General features: G+C 36.7%; 1 protein-coding gene across 1 annotated transcript in view; it reads left to right on the top strand.

Moving 5' to 3' along the window:
* The window catches only part of CENPW (centromere protein W), a 369,844-nt gene that overhangs the window by 183,505 nt on the left and 167,248 nt on the right, over window positions 1-19,091 (top strand). The window contains exon 5 of the mRNA XM_064360717.1: window positions 13,685-13,809. Coding sequence (XP_064216787.1) covers window positions 13,685-13,809 — 125 coding nt within the window. The remainder of the gene's footprint in view (window positions 1-13,684; window positions 13,810-19,091) is intronic.

Genomic DNA, 19,091 nt, shown 5'->3' with positions numbered 1-19,091 from the left:
GCTGCTGCCTTTCTTCAGAGATGCCCTGCCCAGCAAGGAGGTAGTCTAGTCACAGTCTGCCAGCAGAAGCATTGTTGAGCTGCCACGGTCTGTGCCCAGCTGCTGTGTAAACTTCCATGTGATTTTCTTTACAGAGGTACAGTTAGATCTGCCTTGGTAATTGTGCTCTGCCTCAGTAATGGTGGAATGCCTCAGTAATGGTGGACTGCCTCAGTAATGGCAGACTACCTCAGTGTTGGTGGACTGCCTCGGTAATGGCAGACGCCCTTCTCCCCAGAGAGCTGGACTATCCCGAGCCCAGCTGCGCTTGCTGTGAAACTCTCAATCCAGAGTATTTCAGATTGCTGGTGTTTGTGGGGATGGGACCTGCTGAGCCAGATCACCTGGCTTTCTGCTTTCAGCACCTTCTTATTTAGTTGAACGGGCAACTCTGTCTTCCAGGCATTCCAGGCACCAGTTGAAACAGCCACCCAGATTTGTGTGAGTTTTTGTGTGAAACCCACAGCATGAACTGAAACAGCTGTGCTGGAAACTCGTGGCACTTTTCAGCCAGGAAATCTCTTGGTCTGTGGGTGGTAAAAAGTGTGGGAGAAGCACAGTATCTGATCTCTAGTGATAGAGTGATTGGAAAACCCCTGATGGCCTCTGTTGTATAGGGAGGGGTTGTCCTCTGGGGATTACACCTCCCGGGTGAGGCAGTGCCCTACTCTGCCTCAGCTTGCCCTTCTTGGGCTACACCCACTGTGCAAACTGTAGCATTGAGATGCGCCTGGTACCTCATTTGGAAGTGTGGTGATCACTCACCCTCTCAGCGGAATACTTTTAGGGACAATTTCTATTTTGCCATAAATGGAAACTAGGAATTTTCCATCATACCTTTCCTTGAATTTGTTGATCCTCAATTATTTATTTTATTTTATTATGGCATTTTAGGTTTTGGGGTACATGAACATGCAAGATTGTTGCATAGGTGCATACGTGGCAGTGTGATTTGCTGCCTTCCTCCCCTTCATCTATATGTGGCATTTCTCCCCATGCTATTTCTCCCCAACTCCCCACCCCCTGCTGTCCCTCCCCTATTTCCCCCCAACAGACCCCAGTGTATAGTGCTCCCCTCCCTGTGTCCATGTGTTCTCATTGTTCAACACCCGTCTATGAGTGAGAACATGCGGTGTTTGATTTTGTGTTCTTGTGTCAGTTTGCTGAGAATGATGGTTTTTGGGTTCATCCATGTCCCTACAAAGGACGCGAACTCATTGTTTTTGATGGCTGCATAATATTCCATGGTGTATATGTGCCACATTTTCCCTGTCCAGTCTATCATCGATGGGCATTTGGGTTGGTTCTAGGTCTTTGCTATTGTAAACTGTGCTGCAATGAACATTTGTGCGCATGTGTCCTTATAGTAGAACGATTTGTAATCCTTTGGATATATACCCAGTAATGGGATTACTGGGTCAAATGGAATTTCTATTTCTAGATCCTTAAAGAATCACCACACTGTCTTCCACAATAGTTGAACTAATTTACACTCCCACCAACAGTGTAAAAGTGTTCCTATTTCTCCACATCCTCTCCAGCATCTGTTGTCTCCAGATTTTTTAATGATCGCCGTTCTAACTGGCGTGAGATGGTATTTCAATGTAGTTTTGATTTACATTTCTCTAATGACCAGTGATGATGAGCATTTTATCATATGTTTGTTGGCCTCATGTATGTCTTCTTTTGTAAAGTATCTGTTCATATCCTTCGCCCATTTTTGAATGGGCTTGTTTGTTTTTTTCCTGTAAATCTGTTTTAGTTCGTTGTAAATTCTGGATATCAGCCCTCTGTCAGATGGGTAAGCTGCAAAAATTTTTTCCCATTCTATTGGTTGCCAATTCACTCTATTGACTGTTTCTTTCACCGTGCAGAAGCTTTGTAGTTTGATTAGGTCCCATTTGTCTATTTTGGCTTTTGTTGCCAATGCTTTTGGTGTTTTGGTCATGAAGTCCTTGCCTACGCCTATGTCCTGAATGGTTTTGCCTAGGTTTTCTTCTAGGGTTTTTATGATGTTAGGTCTTATGTTTAAGTCTTTAATCCATCTGGAGTTAATTTTAGTGTAAGGTGTCAGGAAGGGGTCCAGTTTCTGCTTTCTGCATATAGCTAGCCAGTTTTCCCAACACCACTTACTAAACAGGGAATCCTTTCCCCATTGCTTGTTTTTGTCAGGTTTGTCAAAGATTGGATGGTTTTAGACATGTTGTGTTGCCTCTGACGCCTCTGTTCTGTTCCATTGGCCTATATCTCTGTTTTGGTACCCGTACCATGCTGTTTTGATTACTGTAGCCTCGTAGTATAGTTTGATGTCTGGTAATGTGATGCCTCCTGCCTTGTTCTTTTTGCTTAGGATTGACTTGGCTATGTGGGCTCTCTTTTGGTTCCATATGAAGTTTAAGGTGGTTTTTTCCAGTTCTGTGAAGAAGGTCATTGGTAGCTTGATGGGGATAGCGTTGAATCTGTAAATTACTTTGGGCAGTATGACCATTTTCACGATATTGATTCTTCCTAACCATGAACATGGAATGTTTCTCCATCTGTTTGTGTCCTCTCTTATTTCATTGAGCAGTGGTTTGTAGTTCTCCTTGAAGAGGTCCTTTATGTTCCTTGTTAGTTGTATTCCTAGGTATTTTATTCTCTTTGTAGCAATTGTGAATGGCAGTTCATTCTTGATTTGGCTTTCTTTAAGTCTGTTATTGGTGTATAGGAATGCTTGTGATTTCTGCACATTGATTTTGTATCCTGAGACTTTGCTGAAGTTGCTTATCAGTTTCAGGAGATTTTGGGCTGAGGTGATAGGGTCTTCTAGATATACAATCACGTCATCTGCAAATAGAGACAATTTGACTTCCTCTTTTCCTAATTGAATACGCTTTTTTTTTTTGAGACGGAGTTTCGCTCTTGTTACCCAGGCTGGAGTGCAATGGCACGATCTCAGCTCACCGCAACCTCCATCTCCTGGGTTCAGGCAATTCTCCTGCCTCAGCCTCCTGAGTAGCTGGGATTACAGGCACACGCCACCATGCCCAGCTAATTTTTTGTATTAGTAGAGATGGAGTTTCACCATGTTGACCAGGATGGTCTCGATCTCTTGACCTTGTGATCCACCCACCTCGGCCTCCCTGAATACCCTTTATTTCCTTTTCTTGTCTGATTGCTCTGGCTAGAACTTCCAATACTATATTGAATAGGAGTGGTGAGAGAGTGCATCCTTGTCTAGTGCCAGATTTCAAAGGGAATGCTTCTGGTTTTTGCCCATTCAGTATGATATTGGCTGTTGGTTTGTCATAAATAGCTTTTATTATTTTGAGATACGTTCCATCAATACCTAGTTTATTGAGGGTTTTTAGCATAAAGGGCTGTTGAATTTTGTCGAAGACCTTCTCTGCATCAATTGAGATAATCATGTGGTTTTTGTCTTTGGTTCTGTTTATGTTGTGAATTACATTTATAGACTTGCATATGTTCAACCCGCCTTGCATCCCTGGGATGAATCCTACTTGATCATGGTGGATAAGCTTTTTGATGTGCTGTTGCAATCGACTTGCCAGTATTTTATTGAAGATTTTTGCATCTATTTTCATCCTGGATATTGGCCTGTAGTTTTCTTTTCTTGTTGAGTCTCTGCTGGGTTTTGGTATCACGATGATGTTGGTCTCATAAAATGATTTGGGAAGGATTCCCTCTTTTTGGATTATTTGGAATAGTTTCAGAAGGAATGGTTCCAGTTCCTCTTTGTATGTCTGGTAGAATTCAGCTGTGAACCCATCTGGACCAATCCTCAATTTTTTTAAAAAAAAATCGTTATCTATTTTGGCTTTTGTTGCCAATGCTTTTGGTGTTTTAGTCATGAAGTCCTTTCCTATGCCTATGTCCTGAATGATTTTGCCTGGGTTTTCTTCTAAGTTTTTTATGGTGTTAGGTCTTATGTTTAAGCCTTTAATCCATCTGGAGTTAATTTTAATGTAAGTTGTCAATTTTAGTAAATGCAATCTAATTAAGCTCCGGAGCTTCGGCACAGCAAAAGAAACAATCATTAGAGTAAACTGGGAACCAACAGAATGGGAAAAAATTTTTGCAATCTACCCATCTGACAAGGACTGATATCCAAAATCTACAAAGAACTGAAACAGATTTACAAGAAGAAAACAAAGAAACCATTCAAAAGTGGGCAAAGGATATGAACAGACACTTTTCAAAAGAAGACATATATGAGGCCAACAAACATATGATAAAATGCTCATCATCACTGGTCTTAGAGAAATGAAAATCAAAACTACATTGAGATACCATCTCACACCAGTTAGAATGACGATCATTAAAAAATCTGGAGACAACAGATGCTGGAGAGGATGTGCAGAAATAGGAACAGTTTTACACTGTTGTGAGAGTGTAAATTATTGCAACCATTGTGGAAGACAGTGTGGCAATTCCTCAAGAACCTAGAAATAGAAATTCCATTTGACCCAGCAATGCCATTACTGGGTATGCATCCAAAGGATTATAAATCATTCTATTATAAGGACACATGCACATGTATGTTCACTGCAGTACTGTTTACAATAGCAAAGACTTAGAACCAACCCAAATGCCCATCGATGATAGACTGGACAGGGAAAATGTGGCACATATACACCATGGAATACTATGCAGTCATAAAAAACAATGAGTTTGTGTCCTTTGTGGGGACGTGAATGAACCTGGAAACCATAATTCTCAGCAAACTGATGCAGGAACAGAGAATCAAGCACTGCATGTTCTCACTCATAGGTGGGTGTTGAACAGTGAGAACACATGGACACAGGGAGGAGAGCATCACACACTGAGGTCTGTTGGGGGCGACTAGGTGAAGGACAGTGGGGGGTAGGGAGTTAGAGAGAGATAACATGGGGAGAAATGCCAGATATAGGTGATGGGGATGGAGGCAGCAAACCACATTGCCATGTATGTACCTATGCATGTTCTTTACATGTACCCCAGAATCGAAAATGCTATTAAAAAATATATATAATATAAATCTTTGTCATAATGTCATACTTCTCCACTTACAAACTTTGATTATTTTCTCTTTCTGCCTCTGAATTTTCTGCACTTTGACTTCCTTCTTGGTTTGTTTCTTCATTTGTGTGTAAGAATGCTTTGTTTTCTCAAAACAAAGGTTAGAAAAAATGTTTTCCAAATCATTATACTATCTTCAAAAATACAGATTTTTTAAAAAAAATTTAACAAATATTTATTTGAAAGCTTGTATAGGAATTGAAACAGTACATATCTGCAGTGCACAGGACCAGTTCTTTAATTTCAATAATTTCATGACTTTAAAAGAAATTACCTTTGTAATTTTTCCTAGGAAAATCTTTGCCAATCTGTGGTGGTTAAATGGATAATCTGTTTGTCTCCGCTGTGGGACACTTGGTTTTTCAGGGATTTCCAGGAATACCAGCTTTAAGTTAATTTAAGCTATTTCCTTCTTTATCTTTGATAATTTCTGTAAATTATTTTTATTTTATTTTATTTTTTTAAATTTCTTTGGCTACAAAGTAGATGTGCATTTTTATGGGGTACCTGTAAAGTTTTGATACAAGAATGCAATGCTTAATAATCACATTATGTAAAATGTAAAATAGCATATTCATCTTCTGAAGCATTTACAAACAATCCAATTATAATCTCTTAGTTATTTTTAAATTTACAATTAAATTATTATTGACTATAGACATTCTGTTATGCTCCAATACTAGGTCTTATTCATGATTTCTAACTATTCTTTGTACTCATTAACCATTCTTACCTACCCCCTACTACCCTTCCCAGCCTCTGGTAGCTATCATTCTATTTTCTATCTATTCATTTCACTTAACATAATGACTTCCAGTGCCATCCATGTTGTTGCAAATGACAGGATCTCATTTTTTTTTTTTAAGATTGAATAGTACTTCCTTGTATATAAGTACCACATTTTCTTTATACAGTCATCTATCTGATGTACACTTACTTGCTTCCAAATCATTGCTATTATGAACAGTGTTGCAACAAACATGGGAATGCAGATATCTGTTCAATCAATATACTGATTTCCTTTGGGTGTATACCCAGCAATGGGATTGCTAGATCATATGGTAGCTCTATTTTTTTATTTTTATTTTTATTTTTTTTGAGGAAATGACAAACGGTTTCCACAGTAATTGTACTAATTTACATTCCCACCAACAGTATACAAAGGTTCCTTTTTTTCCACATCCTCACCAGCATTTATTATTGCCTATGTTTTTGATGTAAGCCGTTTTAACTGGGCTGAGATAATATCTCATTGTAGTTTTGATTTGCATTTCTCTGATGATCAGTGATGTTGAGCACCTTTTCATAGGCCTGTTTGCCATTTGTATGTCTTCTTTTGAGAAACATCTATTCAAATTCTTTGCCCATTTTAAAATCTGATTATTAGATTTTTTTCCTACAGAGTTGTTTGAGCTTCTTGTGTATTCTGATTATTAATCTCTTGTCAGATGGGTAGTTTGTAAATATTTCCTCCAATTCTGTGGATTGTCTTTTGACTTTGTTGATTATTTCCTTTGCTGCGCAGAGCTTTTTAACTTAATGTGACCCCATTGTCCGTTTTTGAGTTGGTCGCCTGTGCTTGTAGAATATTACTCAAGAAATTTTTGCCCAGGCCAATGTCCTGGAAAGCTTCCTCAATGTTTTCTTTTGGTAGATTCATAGTTTAAGTTCTTAGATTTAAGTCTTTAATCCATTTGGATTTTATTTTTGTATATGGCAAGAGATTGGGATATAGTGCCATTTTTTGCAAAGGGATATTGAGCTTTCCCAGCAACATTTATTGAAGCGATTGTCTTTTTCCTAGTGTATATTCTCGGCAACTTTGCTGAAAATGAGTTCACTCTAGGTGTGTGGATTTGTTTCTGGGATCTCTATTCTGTTCCATTGGTCCATGTGTCTGTTTATAGAATGCTTTGGGTATATGGAAATGTTGACAATTTTGATTCCTCCAATCTATAAACATGGAATTTTTTCCCTTTTTTTGCTGTCCTCTTCAATTTCTTTCATTGGTGTTTTATAGTTTTTATTGTAGAGATCTTTCACTTTTTTTGGTTAAGGCAATTCCTAGGTATTTAATTTTATTTGTGGCTCTTGTAAATAGGATTACATTTTTGATTTCTTTTTCAAATTGTTTGCTGTTGGCATATAGAAATGCTACTGATTTTTTAAAGTTGAGTTGTATTCTGCAACTTTATTGAATTTATCAGTTCTGATAGTTTTTTTGTGGAGCCTTTGGGTTTTTGTAAGTATAAGATCATATTATCTACACACAATGATAATTTGACTTTCTCCTTTTCAGTTTTGATGCCCTTTGTTTCTTTCCATTGTCTGATTGCTGTAGCTAAGACTTCCAGTGCTGTGTTGAATAACAGTGGTGAAAGTGGGCTTCCTTGTTGTGTTCCAGGTCTTAGAGGATGGGCTTTCAGTTTTTCCCCATTTTGGATGATACTAGCTGTGGGTCTATCATATATAAATTTATTATGTTGAGGAATGATTGTTCTATACACAGTTTCTTTAGGGTTCATATTGGTAGGTTGTATGTATCTAAGCATTCATCTATTTCTCCTACATTTTTCATTTTATTGACATATTGTTGTTCATTTTTGCCACTAATAATCCCTTGAATTTCTTCAGTATCAGTTGTAATGTCTCCTTTTTCATCTCTAATTTTATTTGGATCTTCTTTTTTTCTCAGTTTTGCTAAAGCTCTGTCAATTTTAACTTTTCATAAAGTCCAAGTTTTCATTTTATTGATCTTTTGTATTGTTTTCTTCATTTCAATTTCATTTATTTCAATGAAATACATTTTAATTTCTGCTTTGATCTTTATTATTTTTCTTCTACTAATTTTATGCTTGGTTTGCTCTTGCTTTTCTAGTTTTTTAAGATGTATTGTAAGGTTGATCCTTTGAAATTTTTCTTCTTTTTTGGTGTAAGCACTTTTAGCTATGAAATTCCCTCTTAGCACTGCTTTAATTCTTTTTCATAAGTTTGGTATGGTATATGTCCATTATCATTTATTTCAAGAAATTTTTCAATTTTCTTGTTAATTCTTTCATTGACCCACTAATCATTCAGGGGGATATTGTTCAATTTCCATGTGTTTATGTAGTTTCCAAAATTCTTCCTGTTTTTGATTTCTACTTTTAGTCCATTGTGGTCAGAGAAAATACTTGGTATTGTTTCAATTTCATAAAATGTTTTAAAATTTATTTTATGACTTAATATATGGTCTATCCTTTAGAATGATCCATGTGCTGAGGAAAACAATGTATATTCTGCAGCCACTGGGTGAAATGTTCTGTAAATATTTGTTAGATTCATTTGGTCTATCATGCAGATTAAGTCTGATGTTTCTTTGTTGGGTTTTTCTCTCTCAGTGATTTGCCTAATTCTAAAAATGGATGTTAAAGTCTCTAAGTATTATTGTATTGTGATCTGTCTCATTTTAGCTTAATAATATTTACTTTATATATATGAATGCTACAGTGTTGGGGTGCATATATATTTACAGTTGTTATATCCTCTTACTGAATTGACCCCTTTATCTTTTTTTTTCTTTTTTTTTTTTTGAGACAGAGTCTTGCTCTGTCACCCAGGTTGTAGTGCAGTGGCATGATCTTGGCTCATTGCAACCTCTGCACCCCCACCCACCCAAGTTCAAGCAATTCTCTTGCCTCAGCCTCCCAAGTAGCTGGGATTACAGGTGTCCACACCACACCCAGCTAATTTTTTGTAAATTTAGTAGAGACAGAATTTTGCCATGCTGGCCAGGCTGGTCTCAAACTCCTGACCTCAGGTGATCCACTCACCTCAGCCTCCAAAGTGCTGGGATTGCAGTCATGAGCCACCTTGCCTGGTCTGTCCCCTTTATAATTATATAGTAACCTTCTTTGTCTTATTAGGTTGGTGCAAAAGTAATTGCAATTTCAGAATATGAATTTTAAATCATTATAACTAGGCTCAAGCACATCTTTATTAATCAAAATAGGAACCATTACAATCAACACATTTTTGCCAATGAAAAATGTTTATTCTTGTAGCGTAAAAATTCATACTTCAGGATTTGACAAACTATTGGAAAGCATTTTCTTCATCCGGCTGGTTGTGGAAGCATTTTCCCTGCAAAATGTTGTTGCAGTGTCTGAAGAAGTGCTAGCTCCTTGGTGAGAGATCAGGTGAATATGGCAGATGAGGTAAAACTTCATAGCCCAATTTGTTCAACTTTTGAAGCATTGGTTGTGTGATGTGTGATTGGGCATTGTCCTGGAAAAGAATTGAGCCTTTTCTGTTGATCAATGCCACCTGCAGGCATTGCAGTTTTTGGTGCATCTCATTGATTTGCTGAGCATACTTCTCAGATGTGATGGTTTCACCAGGATTCAGAAAGGTGTAGTGGGTCAGACTGGCAGCAGACCATCAAACTGTGACCATGTCCTTTTTTCAGTGCAAGTTTGGCTTTGGGAAGTGCTTTGGAGCTTCTCAGTTCAACCGTTGAGCTAGTCATCATCAATTTTCATATAAAATCCACTTTTCATCACATGTCACAATCTGGTTGAGAAATGGTTTGTTGTCTAGGAAAAGAGGATGTGACATTTCAAAATGACAATTTTAAAAATTTTCAGTCAGCTAATGAGGCACCCACTTATCAAGCAAGGTTTTTCACCTTTCTTATTTGCTTCAAATACCGAACAACTGTAGAATGGCCAACCTGGAGTTCTTTGGCAACATCTTGTGTAGTTGTAAGAGGGTTATCACCTATGATTGCTCTCATCTGGTCGTTGTCAACTTCTGATGGCCAGCCACTATGCTTCTCAACTTCAAGGCTCTCATCTCCTTTACAAAACTTCTTGAACCACGATGGCACTGTATGTTTGTTAGCAGTTCCTGGAACAAATGCATTGTTGATGTTGCAGGTTGACTTCTCTGCTTTATTACCCATTTTGAACTTGAATAAGAAAATCACTTGAATTTGCTTTTTGTCTAACATAATTTCAATAGTCTAAAATAAACAGCAAGTAATAAGTCATTAGCAAAAAAAGCAAGAAATTGCCATTAAAATAACATATAAAGTAACCACATTTATTTAAGAATGTATTCCAATATCGAACTGCAAATTCTAGCAATGCAAAAACCGCAATTCCTACTGTACCAACCCATTTTTGTCTTAAAATCTATTTTATCTGATATGAGTATAGCTATTCCTGCTGTTTTGGTGGATCCATTGGCATGAAATGTCTTTTTTCATTCCTTTATTTCTCATCTATATGTGTCTTTATATGTGAAGTGTTTCTCTCGTAGGGAACAAATCATTGAATCTTTTAAAAAAATTCCTTCAGTTGTTCTATGTGTTTTCATTGGAGAGTTTAGCCAATTTTCATTCAATATTACTATTGATAAGTAAGGACTTGCTCCTGCCATTTTATTATTTGTTTTCTGGTTGTTTTGTGGTCTTCTCTTCCTTCTTTTCTTTCTTCCTGTCTTCCTTTCAGTGGAGGTGATTTTCTCTGGTGATATGGTTTAGTTTCTTGCTTTTTATTTCTTGTATATCAGTTTTATGTTTTTGGTTTGTGGTTACTATGAGGCTTGCAAATGCTACATTATGATACATTATTTTAAGATGATAACAACTTAACACTATTCATGTAAATAAACAAGCAAATAGAAAACTGATAAAAACTCTGTGCCTTACTTCATCCCCTGCTTTTTAACCTTTCAGTTGTACTTTCTATTTCTTAAAAAGTGTTGTAGTTGTTATCTTTTATTAGTTTATTATTCTTTTTACTTGAGTACTTATTTTACACAGTTACAGTGTTATAATATTCTGTGCTTTTCTATGTATTTGCTATTACCAGTGAGTTTTGTACCTTTAGATGATTTCTTATTGCTGATAATGTCATTTTCTTTCTGATTGAAGTACTTCATTTAACATTTCTTTCAGGAGAGGTCTGATGTTGATGAAATATCTCAGCTTTTGTTTGTCTCTAGGAAAGTCTATTTCTCCTTTATATTTGAAGGATATTGTCACCAGATATACTATTCTATACTACACATATTTAAAGTGTTAATGGAAAAACACTTTAATATGTTATGCCACTCTCTCCTGGCCTGTAAGGTTTCCACTGAAAAGTCTGCCACCAAATGTATTGAAGCTGCACTGTATGTTGCTTCTTTTCTCTTGTTGCTTTTAGGGTCCTTTGTTTATCCTTGACCTTTGAGAGTTTGATTATTAAATGCCTAAGGTAGTCTTCTTGGGTTAAATTTACTTGCTCTTCTATAACCTTCTTGTACTTGGATATTCATGTCTTTCTCTTGGTTTGGGACATTCTCTGTTATTATCCCTTTGAATAAACTCTATCCCATCTCTTTCTCCACCGACTCTCCCCTCTTTAAGGCCAATAAATCTTGTGTTTATCTTTTTGAGTCTATTTTCCAAATCCTGTAGGCATGCTTCATTGTTTTTAATTTTTGTCTTTTGTCTCCTGTGACTTTGTATTTTCAAGTACCCTGTCTTCACACTAATTTTTTCTTCTGTTCATCCATTTTGCTATTAAAAGACCCTGATGCATTCTTTAATGTGCCATTTGAATTTTTCAGCTCCAGAATTTCTGCCTGATTGTTTTTAAATATTTTAATCTCTTTGTTAAATTTGTCTGATAGAATTCTGAATCCCTCTTTTTGTTATCCTTAATTTCTTTGATTTTCTGCACAATAGCTATTTTGAATGTTCTGTCTGAAAGTTCACTTATCTTTGTTTTTCCAGTATTGGTCTCTGGTGCTGTAATTATTTCATTTGGTAAGGTCATGTTTTCCTGGATGGTCTTGATACTTGTAGATGTTTGTCTTTGTCTGGGCATTGAAGAAAAGTTAGGTATTTATTGTTGTCTTCTCATTCTGGGCTTATTTGTACCCATCTTTTTTGAGAAGGCTTTCCAGATATGCAAAAGGAGTTGAGTATTGTGATCTAAGCTGTATCTGCTTTAGGGAGCACCCTAACCTCATTAACATCATGGTTCTTGTGGACTATCAAAATACCACCTTGATGGTCTTGGACAAGATCCAGAAGAATATCTGGATTACCAGGCAGAGACTCTTGTCCTCTTCCCTTTCTTTCTCCTGAACAAATAGAATATCTCTTTCTGTTCTGAGCCACCTGAACCAGGCAGTAAAGTGACATAAGCATCCCTGTGGCCACCAATACTAAGATTGTGCTGGGTCAGACCCGAATCCAACATAGCACCGGTTCTTGCCCAAGGTCTCCTATAACTACCCCTGGCTATCACCTACATTCACTCAAGGCCTTGGGGCCCTACAATCAGCAGGTAGCAAAGCCAGTCAGTGCTGTATCCTTTTCTTCAGGGTGGCAAAGTTTTTTAGGTCTTGGGTGCATGCAGAGGTGTTATCTGGGAGCCTAGGACTAGAGTGGAAAACCTCAGAAGTCCCTCTGATGCTCCAGTATACTTAGTCTGAGCTGGCACTCATACCACAAGATGTAGCTCTTCTCAATCTTCCATCCACTTTCCAAAGGCAGAGGAGCCTCACTGTGGCCACCACCACCATGGGCTCATGGAAAGTACTACCAGACTACAGCTGATGTTCCCTTAAGCTCCAAGTGCTCTTCAGTCAGCTCCTGGTGAATGCTTTCCACCCTGGGATTTTCCCTTCAGGGAAGTGGGCTCCTCTCTGGCCCAGGGCAGGTCCAGAAATGCCATCTATGATCCATGTTCTGGAATTGCAGACCCCAAGAGCTCACTTGGTGCTTTATTCCTCTGTGGTTGTGCTGGTACCTAAAGTAAAATACAAAGTACCTTTTACTTTTCCCTCCATTTTCTCAAGTGGAAGTTGTCTTACCCCATAGCGACTACAGCTGGGAATGTGCTCTCACCTAAAGTCAGCAAGTCTCTAAGTCTCCCTCAAGGCCATCTACATAGTACGTGGGTATTGCTGCTGGCTATTCAGGGCCAAAGGTCTCCTCAGTTAGCAAGTGATGAATCCTGCCAGGACTGGGTTCTTTTCTTCAAGGAAGCAGGTTCCCTTCTGGCCCATGGCATGTCTAAAAATGTTGTTTGGAAGCAACAGCCTGGAAAGAAGACCTCCTGACTCTGGTGCCCTATCCTGCTGTGGCTGAGCTGATATTCAAGATGCAAGATGCAGTCCTTCCTACTGTTCCCTTTCCTCTCCACAAGTGGAGGGAAGAGGTTGTTTTTGGAGCCACAAGCTGCATACCCTGGGGTATTGCATGGGAGAGGTAATGCCAGAACTCTCTTATCTGCCCTCTGCTTGTGTCTCAGTAAGCTGAGCTTGCCCCAGTCCACTGGCTAGGGGTGGCACTAGGATTCACTTAGGCATTGCAGTCCTTGTTGCCTAGATTGCCTTTCAAGTTTAGTTAGACCCCCAGAGCACTTTAGCCCATAATGATAAGACTTGCAGAACTCAAGTTCAGACCACTGGGATGACGATTCTCCTCAGAGCTGGTTTAAATGCTTCCTCCCTAGGAGGGCATTAGCTTGAATTTGGTCTGGTTTTGTTTTCTGCTTTAACAGAGGAGTTCGATGCCTTAAAATTGCTGTGTTCTCCCTCTCCCCAGTACATAAAATCACTCTGCACCAAGTCACTGATGCTGAGAGGGATGGAGAAGAAGTGGTACTGGAGACTCAAGACTGATTTTCCTACCTCTTCAGTGATCTTTCAGCAATATGAAGTTAAGACCAGGTGCTGTGAGTGCTCATCTGAGTTTTGGTTCTTATGAAGTTTCTTTTTTTGTGTGTAGATGGTTGTTAAATTGGTGTCCTGGTATAGAGGATGATGGGTAGAACCTTCTATTCGGCCATGTTGTTCTGTCCCTGAATATTTTTGGATATATGGATTTACCTTAGATCCATATATAAAGAATCTTCTTCAAAATTATACTATCACAATCAAAAAACATACTAAGATCTGAACTGGAATGTTAAAAGACAAACAAACAAACCCTATATCCTATTTTCTTTTAATGTCTCTCTCTGGGCTGCTGGACTGGTTGGATCATACATAATAATTCAGTATTTTAGAATGACACACTATAAAAAAACTTTAATAATTTGTTAATAGCCGTGCAAAATGCATGACTGAAAATAATGATGTTGAGATAATTATAAGAGATAATCATATTTGATTCTGTGAACTCATGATTAAATTAAATATTATGTATTGGGTTCCCTATAGAAGGCAATTCAATAATAAGTGATCAAATGATAAAAAAGTGAATATAAATAATGATTTTTAAAATGCAGTATACATTTTCATAAGGATAAAAGATTAAAGCTGTTTGTATTGATAGAATGATTGTAGAAAATTTTAAAAGAATATTTATTTCAAAGGTAAAAGAAAAATGACCTTTGCCTTGAATTCTCTTGCTTGACAGAGAGATGTGCAATGAAAAACTTTAAAAGCAGCATAATGTGTTTCAGAGCTTGGTTATTTTATTTTAAAATAATTAAATATTTTAATTGACAAATAATAATTGCATATATTTATTATATACAATATGATGTTTTGAAATATGTATACCTTGTGAAATGGCTAAATCAAGCTAATTCACATATATATCCCCTCATACACATCATTTTTTTGTGGTGAGAACATCTAAAACTGATAGCTGATCTTTGTGATATTTAAGAATATCATACATTGTTATTAACTATAGTAACTATGTTATATAATAGATCTTTTAAACTTGTTCCTCCTACATAAGAACATTTTGTATCCTTTGACCAATATCTCCCCAAACCCCTCTGCTAGACTCTGGTAACCACCATTCTACTCTCTGCTTCTATGAGTTTAACATTTTTATGTTCATGTGATATTTGTCTTTCTATGGAGGATTCACCTATGTTCTGGGGGTTTTAAAGTTTCAGGTCTTATATTTAAGTTTTTAATCCATTTTGAATTGATTTTGGTATATGGTGTGAGATAAGGGTCTAATTTCATTCTGCATGTGGATATCCATTTGTCCAAAAACCCTTTATTGAAGAAACTGTCCTTTTCCCATTATATGTATACTTGAAAGCTTTGTCAAATTTCAATTGACCATAAATGCATAGATTTGTTTATAGACTCTCTATTCTGTTCAATTGGTCTATGTGTCTGTTTTTACACCAGTACAATGCTATACTGATTACTATAGTTTTGTAGTATATTTTAAAGTCAGAAGATATGATGCCTCTGGCTTTGTTCTTTTTGATCAAGATTGCTTTGGATACTTTGGGGTCTTTTGTGGTTCTATACACATTTTAGAATTGTTTTCTTCTATTTCTGTGAAAAATGTCTTTGATAATCAGATAGGGATTGCATTGAATCCATAGATAGCTTTGAGTAGCATTACCATTGAAAAAATATTAATTCTTCCAATCCATGAACACAGGATATCCTTCCATTCCAGGGCTTGTTTTTAAAAGTATTGTAACTAGTGCCATGTCTTTGATAAAACCTTGATCAATGATTGCTATGCCATGTCCCAAAATTGCTCTTATAAAATGAAGGAATTATTTTATTTCACATTATCTTTTTACAGATAAAACAATAAGAACTTAATCCACTGAATGTTGAATATTAATTATACAGCACATATTATTATAAGTTTCTGTAATACATTTAATTTATTTGGTTTTATTTTGTGAGTGACAATGATTGCTTAAACTCTACTATGGATTGATCAAAGATAGTGAAATATAATGTTTAAGATTCTCCCACAATCAACATCAGACCTTTGCTAAAATACATAAAACTGAATTATTTCTTTTATATAATTAGATTCAGTTTATACAGTTTTAATTTAGAAATCCTTTACAAGGGACATGACTGATTATATGTAGACATTTTCTTGTTCTTATTTAATAAGTTAATTTTTAAAACAGTTATTCAGATGAACATTTAAGGACACTTGATCAAAACTGCTTTTAAAAATGTTGACTTTATCAGGTATAATCTTCAATTATAAAGTAAACTCAACTAGATATTAAACATTTATTTTCCCAGGAATGCTTAGGAGAATGAATCAATACTTGTCTGGGGGAAAAACAAAAGCAAAACTGTTTCTTAAAAATGAGTTCCTGTTTGCAAGAATGAAGAGAAAACAAATCATAGGAAATGCAACCTGTATTGGTACCATTTCTTAGTCATTAAGATGTTTTTGAGACTGTCTAGTGAGAAAATATGTCAAACATATTTAATTTTTATTCACATGAACAACCAGAATACCAAATAATTAAACCTCTGTGGTGAACCTAGCACACTGCTCAAGTTTTCATATCATTTTTTTAAGCAAGCACCTTCCCCAAACAGTTTTTCTTTTGAGTGAAATAGTCAAGGTAAGGAAAATTTCCTTCCCACTCTTCCTTAAGCATACTGAAGCAGCAGTAACAGAAATGATTGTACCAGCTCTTTCAGTGTGTAAATTCAAGCTGTAGTTCAGAGAACATCAAAGGGGTCAAAGGGGTAGTAGGGGTTTTTGTGTCCCAACTTGTCCCTATTCTTTTTGTGGTAGCTGATCCCATCTGTCTCCAAGAGCCGATTGTAGCTTATTCTTTGTGAGTATTGTTCACAAGTCACCTAAGTAAAGATTAAACTTGTGGCTCCTTTCCCATGTGTTCAGTCTGGTGTTAAAATGTAAAAGCAGCCATCTATTTGTACAACCACGCAGTCATAAGTAATGTGAGCCTGCAATCCAGAAAAATAAATTATTTAAATTTAATATATAAATATTTAAGATAATGTTTTTATACTTTCTAAAGATGTTAGAGATTTAGGTAGCCAAATTCGGCAAATAAAAGCTACTCTGCAGAGTGGTTGTGAAGCTGGAGGTTTCATCAACCTGCAGAAAATACTGAGTATAGTGACTAACAAACAATAAATAATAGTTATGAATTATCATAACTGAACTTCTGGCCATAATGAGATTCCTTAGCTGAAAAAAGGTGCTCTCAATGGAAGAGGACATATTTTTATATTTTCTAAAATCTTTACCTATTTTCTAATTTATTCTTCAGCATAAGGATGACAGCTTCTATATACTTAGCAAGCACCAATTGTAACATTTTATTGTTAATGCTTTACATTCATGATGTTGTGGCAGATATCTTCTAATACATTTCCCCACACCAGAGAATCCAGATACTTAATCAAAACTAGCAACATTTATAATTGAGAAATGATTGGTCATTAATTCTTAGGCTTGGTTTTAGGAGAAACAGAGTTAATGCACTTTAATAAGTCTTCCTGAGGTACATATGTGTTGTAAGAGAGCTCTAGAGACTTAAAGCATACAGGAGGTGTTTAGTGTGAATTAAACTACTTTGGTAAACATCATTTTTCCTTCTGATTTATTTATAATGATTAAATATACTCGATTATTTTGCCCATAACCCAAGAATTGATTGACCTGGGGATTAAATATATATATATATATATATATATATTTAGTTAATATAAATATATATATTTAATATAACAAATATAAATATATATTTAATATAATATATATGAATATAAATATAAATATATATATATTTATATTTAGTTAAACAAAACAGATAAGTTAAATTGCATTTATGCCCTGTGAACACTTCAGCTTTGTTCATTATAGTAAATGTGGGAAGTACAAGTCATTTGATTGCTCTTTAACCTTTCATTATATCGACAATCTGTTATTGCCTAGCATCAGTTCCATCCTTCTCAGAAGGTGGCTTGGCATTTCTGTGGTATTTTCAATCTAGGGAAATAAATCTGCATCTCCATCTGGATTGACCAGATGAGGCTCCCTTCAGAGCCAATTAACACTTTACCAATGGGGTCACCTCAGCATGGTAGGAGGTGCTTTACACCTCCAGGGCGACCATAAACTGTCTCCACAATGCCTCCAGATGCTCCAGGTCTGGAAACCAATCAATCTTTTTACATAAGTGGTTAGCACACCTATTCCAGGGTCCTAGAAAGACACACCAAAAGATATGTATGGCTTTCCAAGCCAGAGTCTTTTGAATATTCTTTTGTTTGTCTCTTTATTTACAGACTGAGAAGAATACTTATGACACACAGAAAAGCAAATCAAGCTTGATGCACAAGGAACAAGTATCACTCCTGTTAAATTTTATAGTCACGTGTGGTTATCACTTCTTAGCTAGTTTGACTAGAGTTTTCTCAATAACCTCATTTGTGACCATTGAAAAGCCATAAATCCATATGAAAAGTCTTCCAGTGCTCAGTCCAGGGAGAAAGTTCCAGGTCACACACCTGTAAAAATGTTTAAAGCACAGCCATGGCAGCTCTGATGCCACTGTGGGCTGCCTAAGGCACTTCTTTGTGGTATCCTGGTGGTACCTGAGAGATCTATGGGTTTGTTGCTGTTGTTGTTGTTTTTAGGAGCCCAGACTTAGTTCGCAGATTTCTTCAGCTTTTCTGCATAGGCGTCTTATTTAACGAAGCAATTTCCTTAACTCTGCTTTAGCTGGGAAAGAATGCAAATTAAATATTCTTCACTAGAAAAAATGGGAGAGGTGACAAGTGAAGAAGAAAAAGGAAAAAAGAAGGCACAGGGAGCACAGTGGAGCCACTAAGTTCCCTCAGGTGGCTGGCTAACTAGTTTGGCCCTTTGTGTAGACAGTGTCTGCCTGTGGTATGGAGCTAAAAGACAGAAGAATGACAGTCTGGAGGAAGAAAGAAAGACAGTAATTACGGGATGCGTGCGATTAGTGCGGTAGCCAGAGAAATTAAGCCACAAGTCCTAGGAATCTTCCTTTCTGTATGGTACCTGCAGAGGAAGAGAAAAGACCTCACTACAGAGTTCAGTTGGAATCTACTCCCTGCCAGCTCAGCTTGATTGCTTTCTGGGTTACCTACTGTGGAGGTTCAGCAGCTCGACCTTCCTTTCAGTAGAGCTATATTGTCCTGTTCTGAAAAAAGGCAGATTAAGAATTTACAGGGATCCCTCCATCACTGGTCTCTGACAGGAACACTCA

Source organism: Aotus nancymaae, unplaced genomic scaffold (genome assembly GCF_030222135.1).
Source record: "Aotus nancymaae isolate 86718 unplaced genomic scaffold, 86718_ANA_hifiasm-v0.15.2.pri h1tg000040l, whole genome shotgun sequence".
In the NCBI taxonomy this organism is placed as follows: domain Eukaryota; kingdom Metazoa; phylum Chordata; class Mammalia; order Primates; family Aotidae; genus Aotus; species Aotus nancymaae.
The sequence above is the reverse complement of the archived record's forward strand: the minus strand, read 5'-3'. Positions and strand labels throughout refer to the sequence as shown.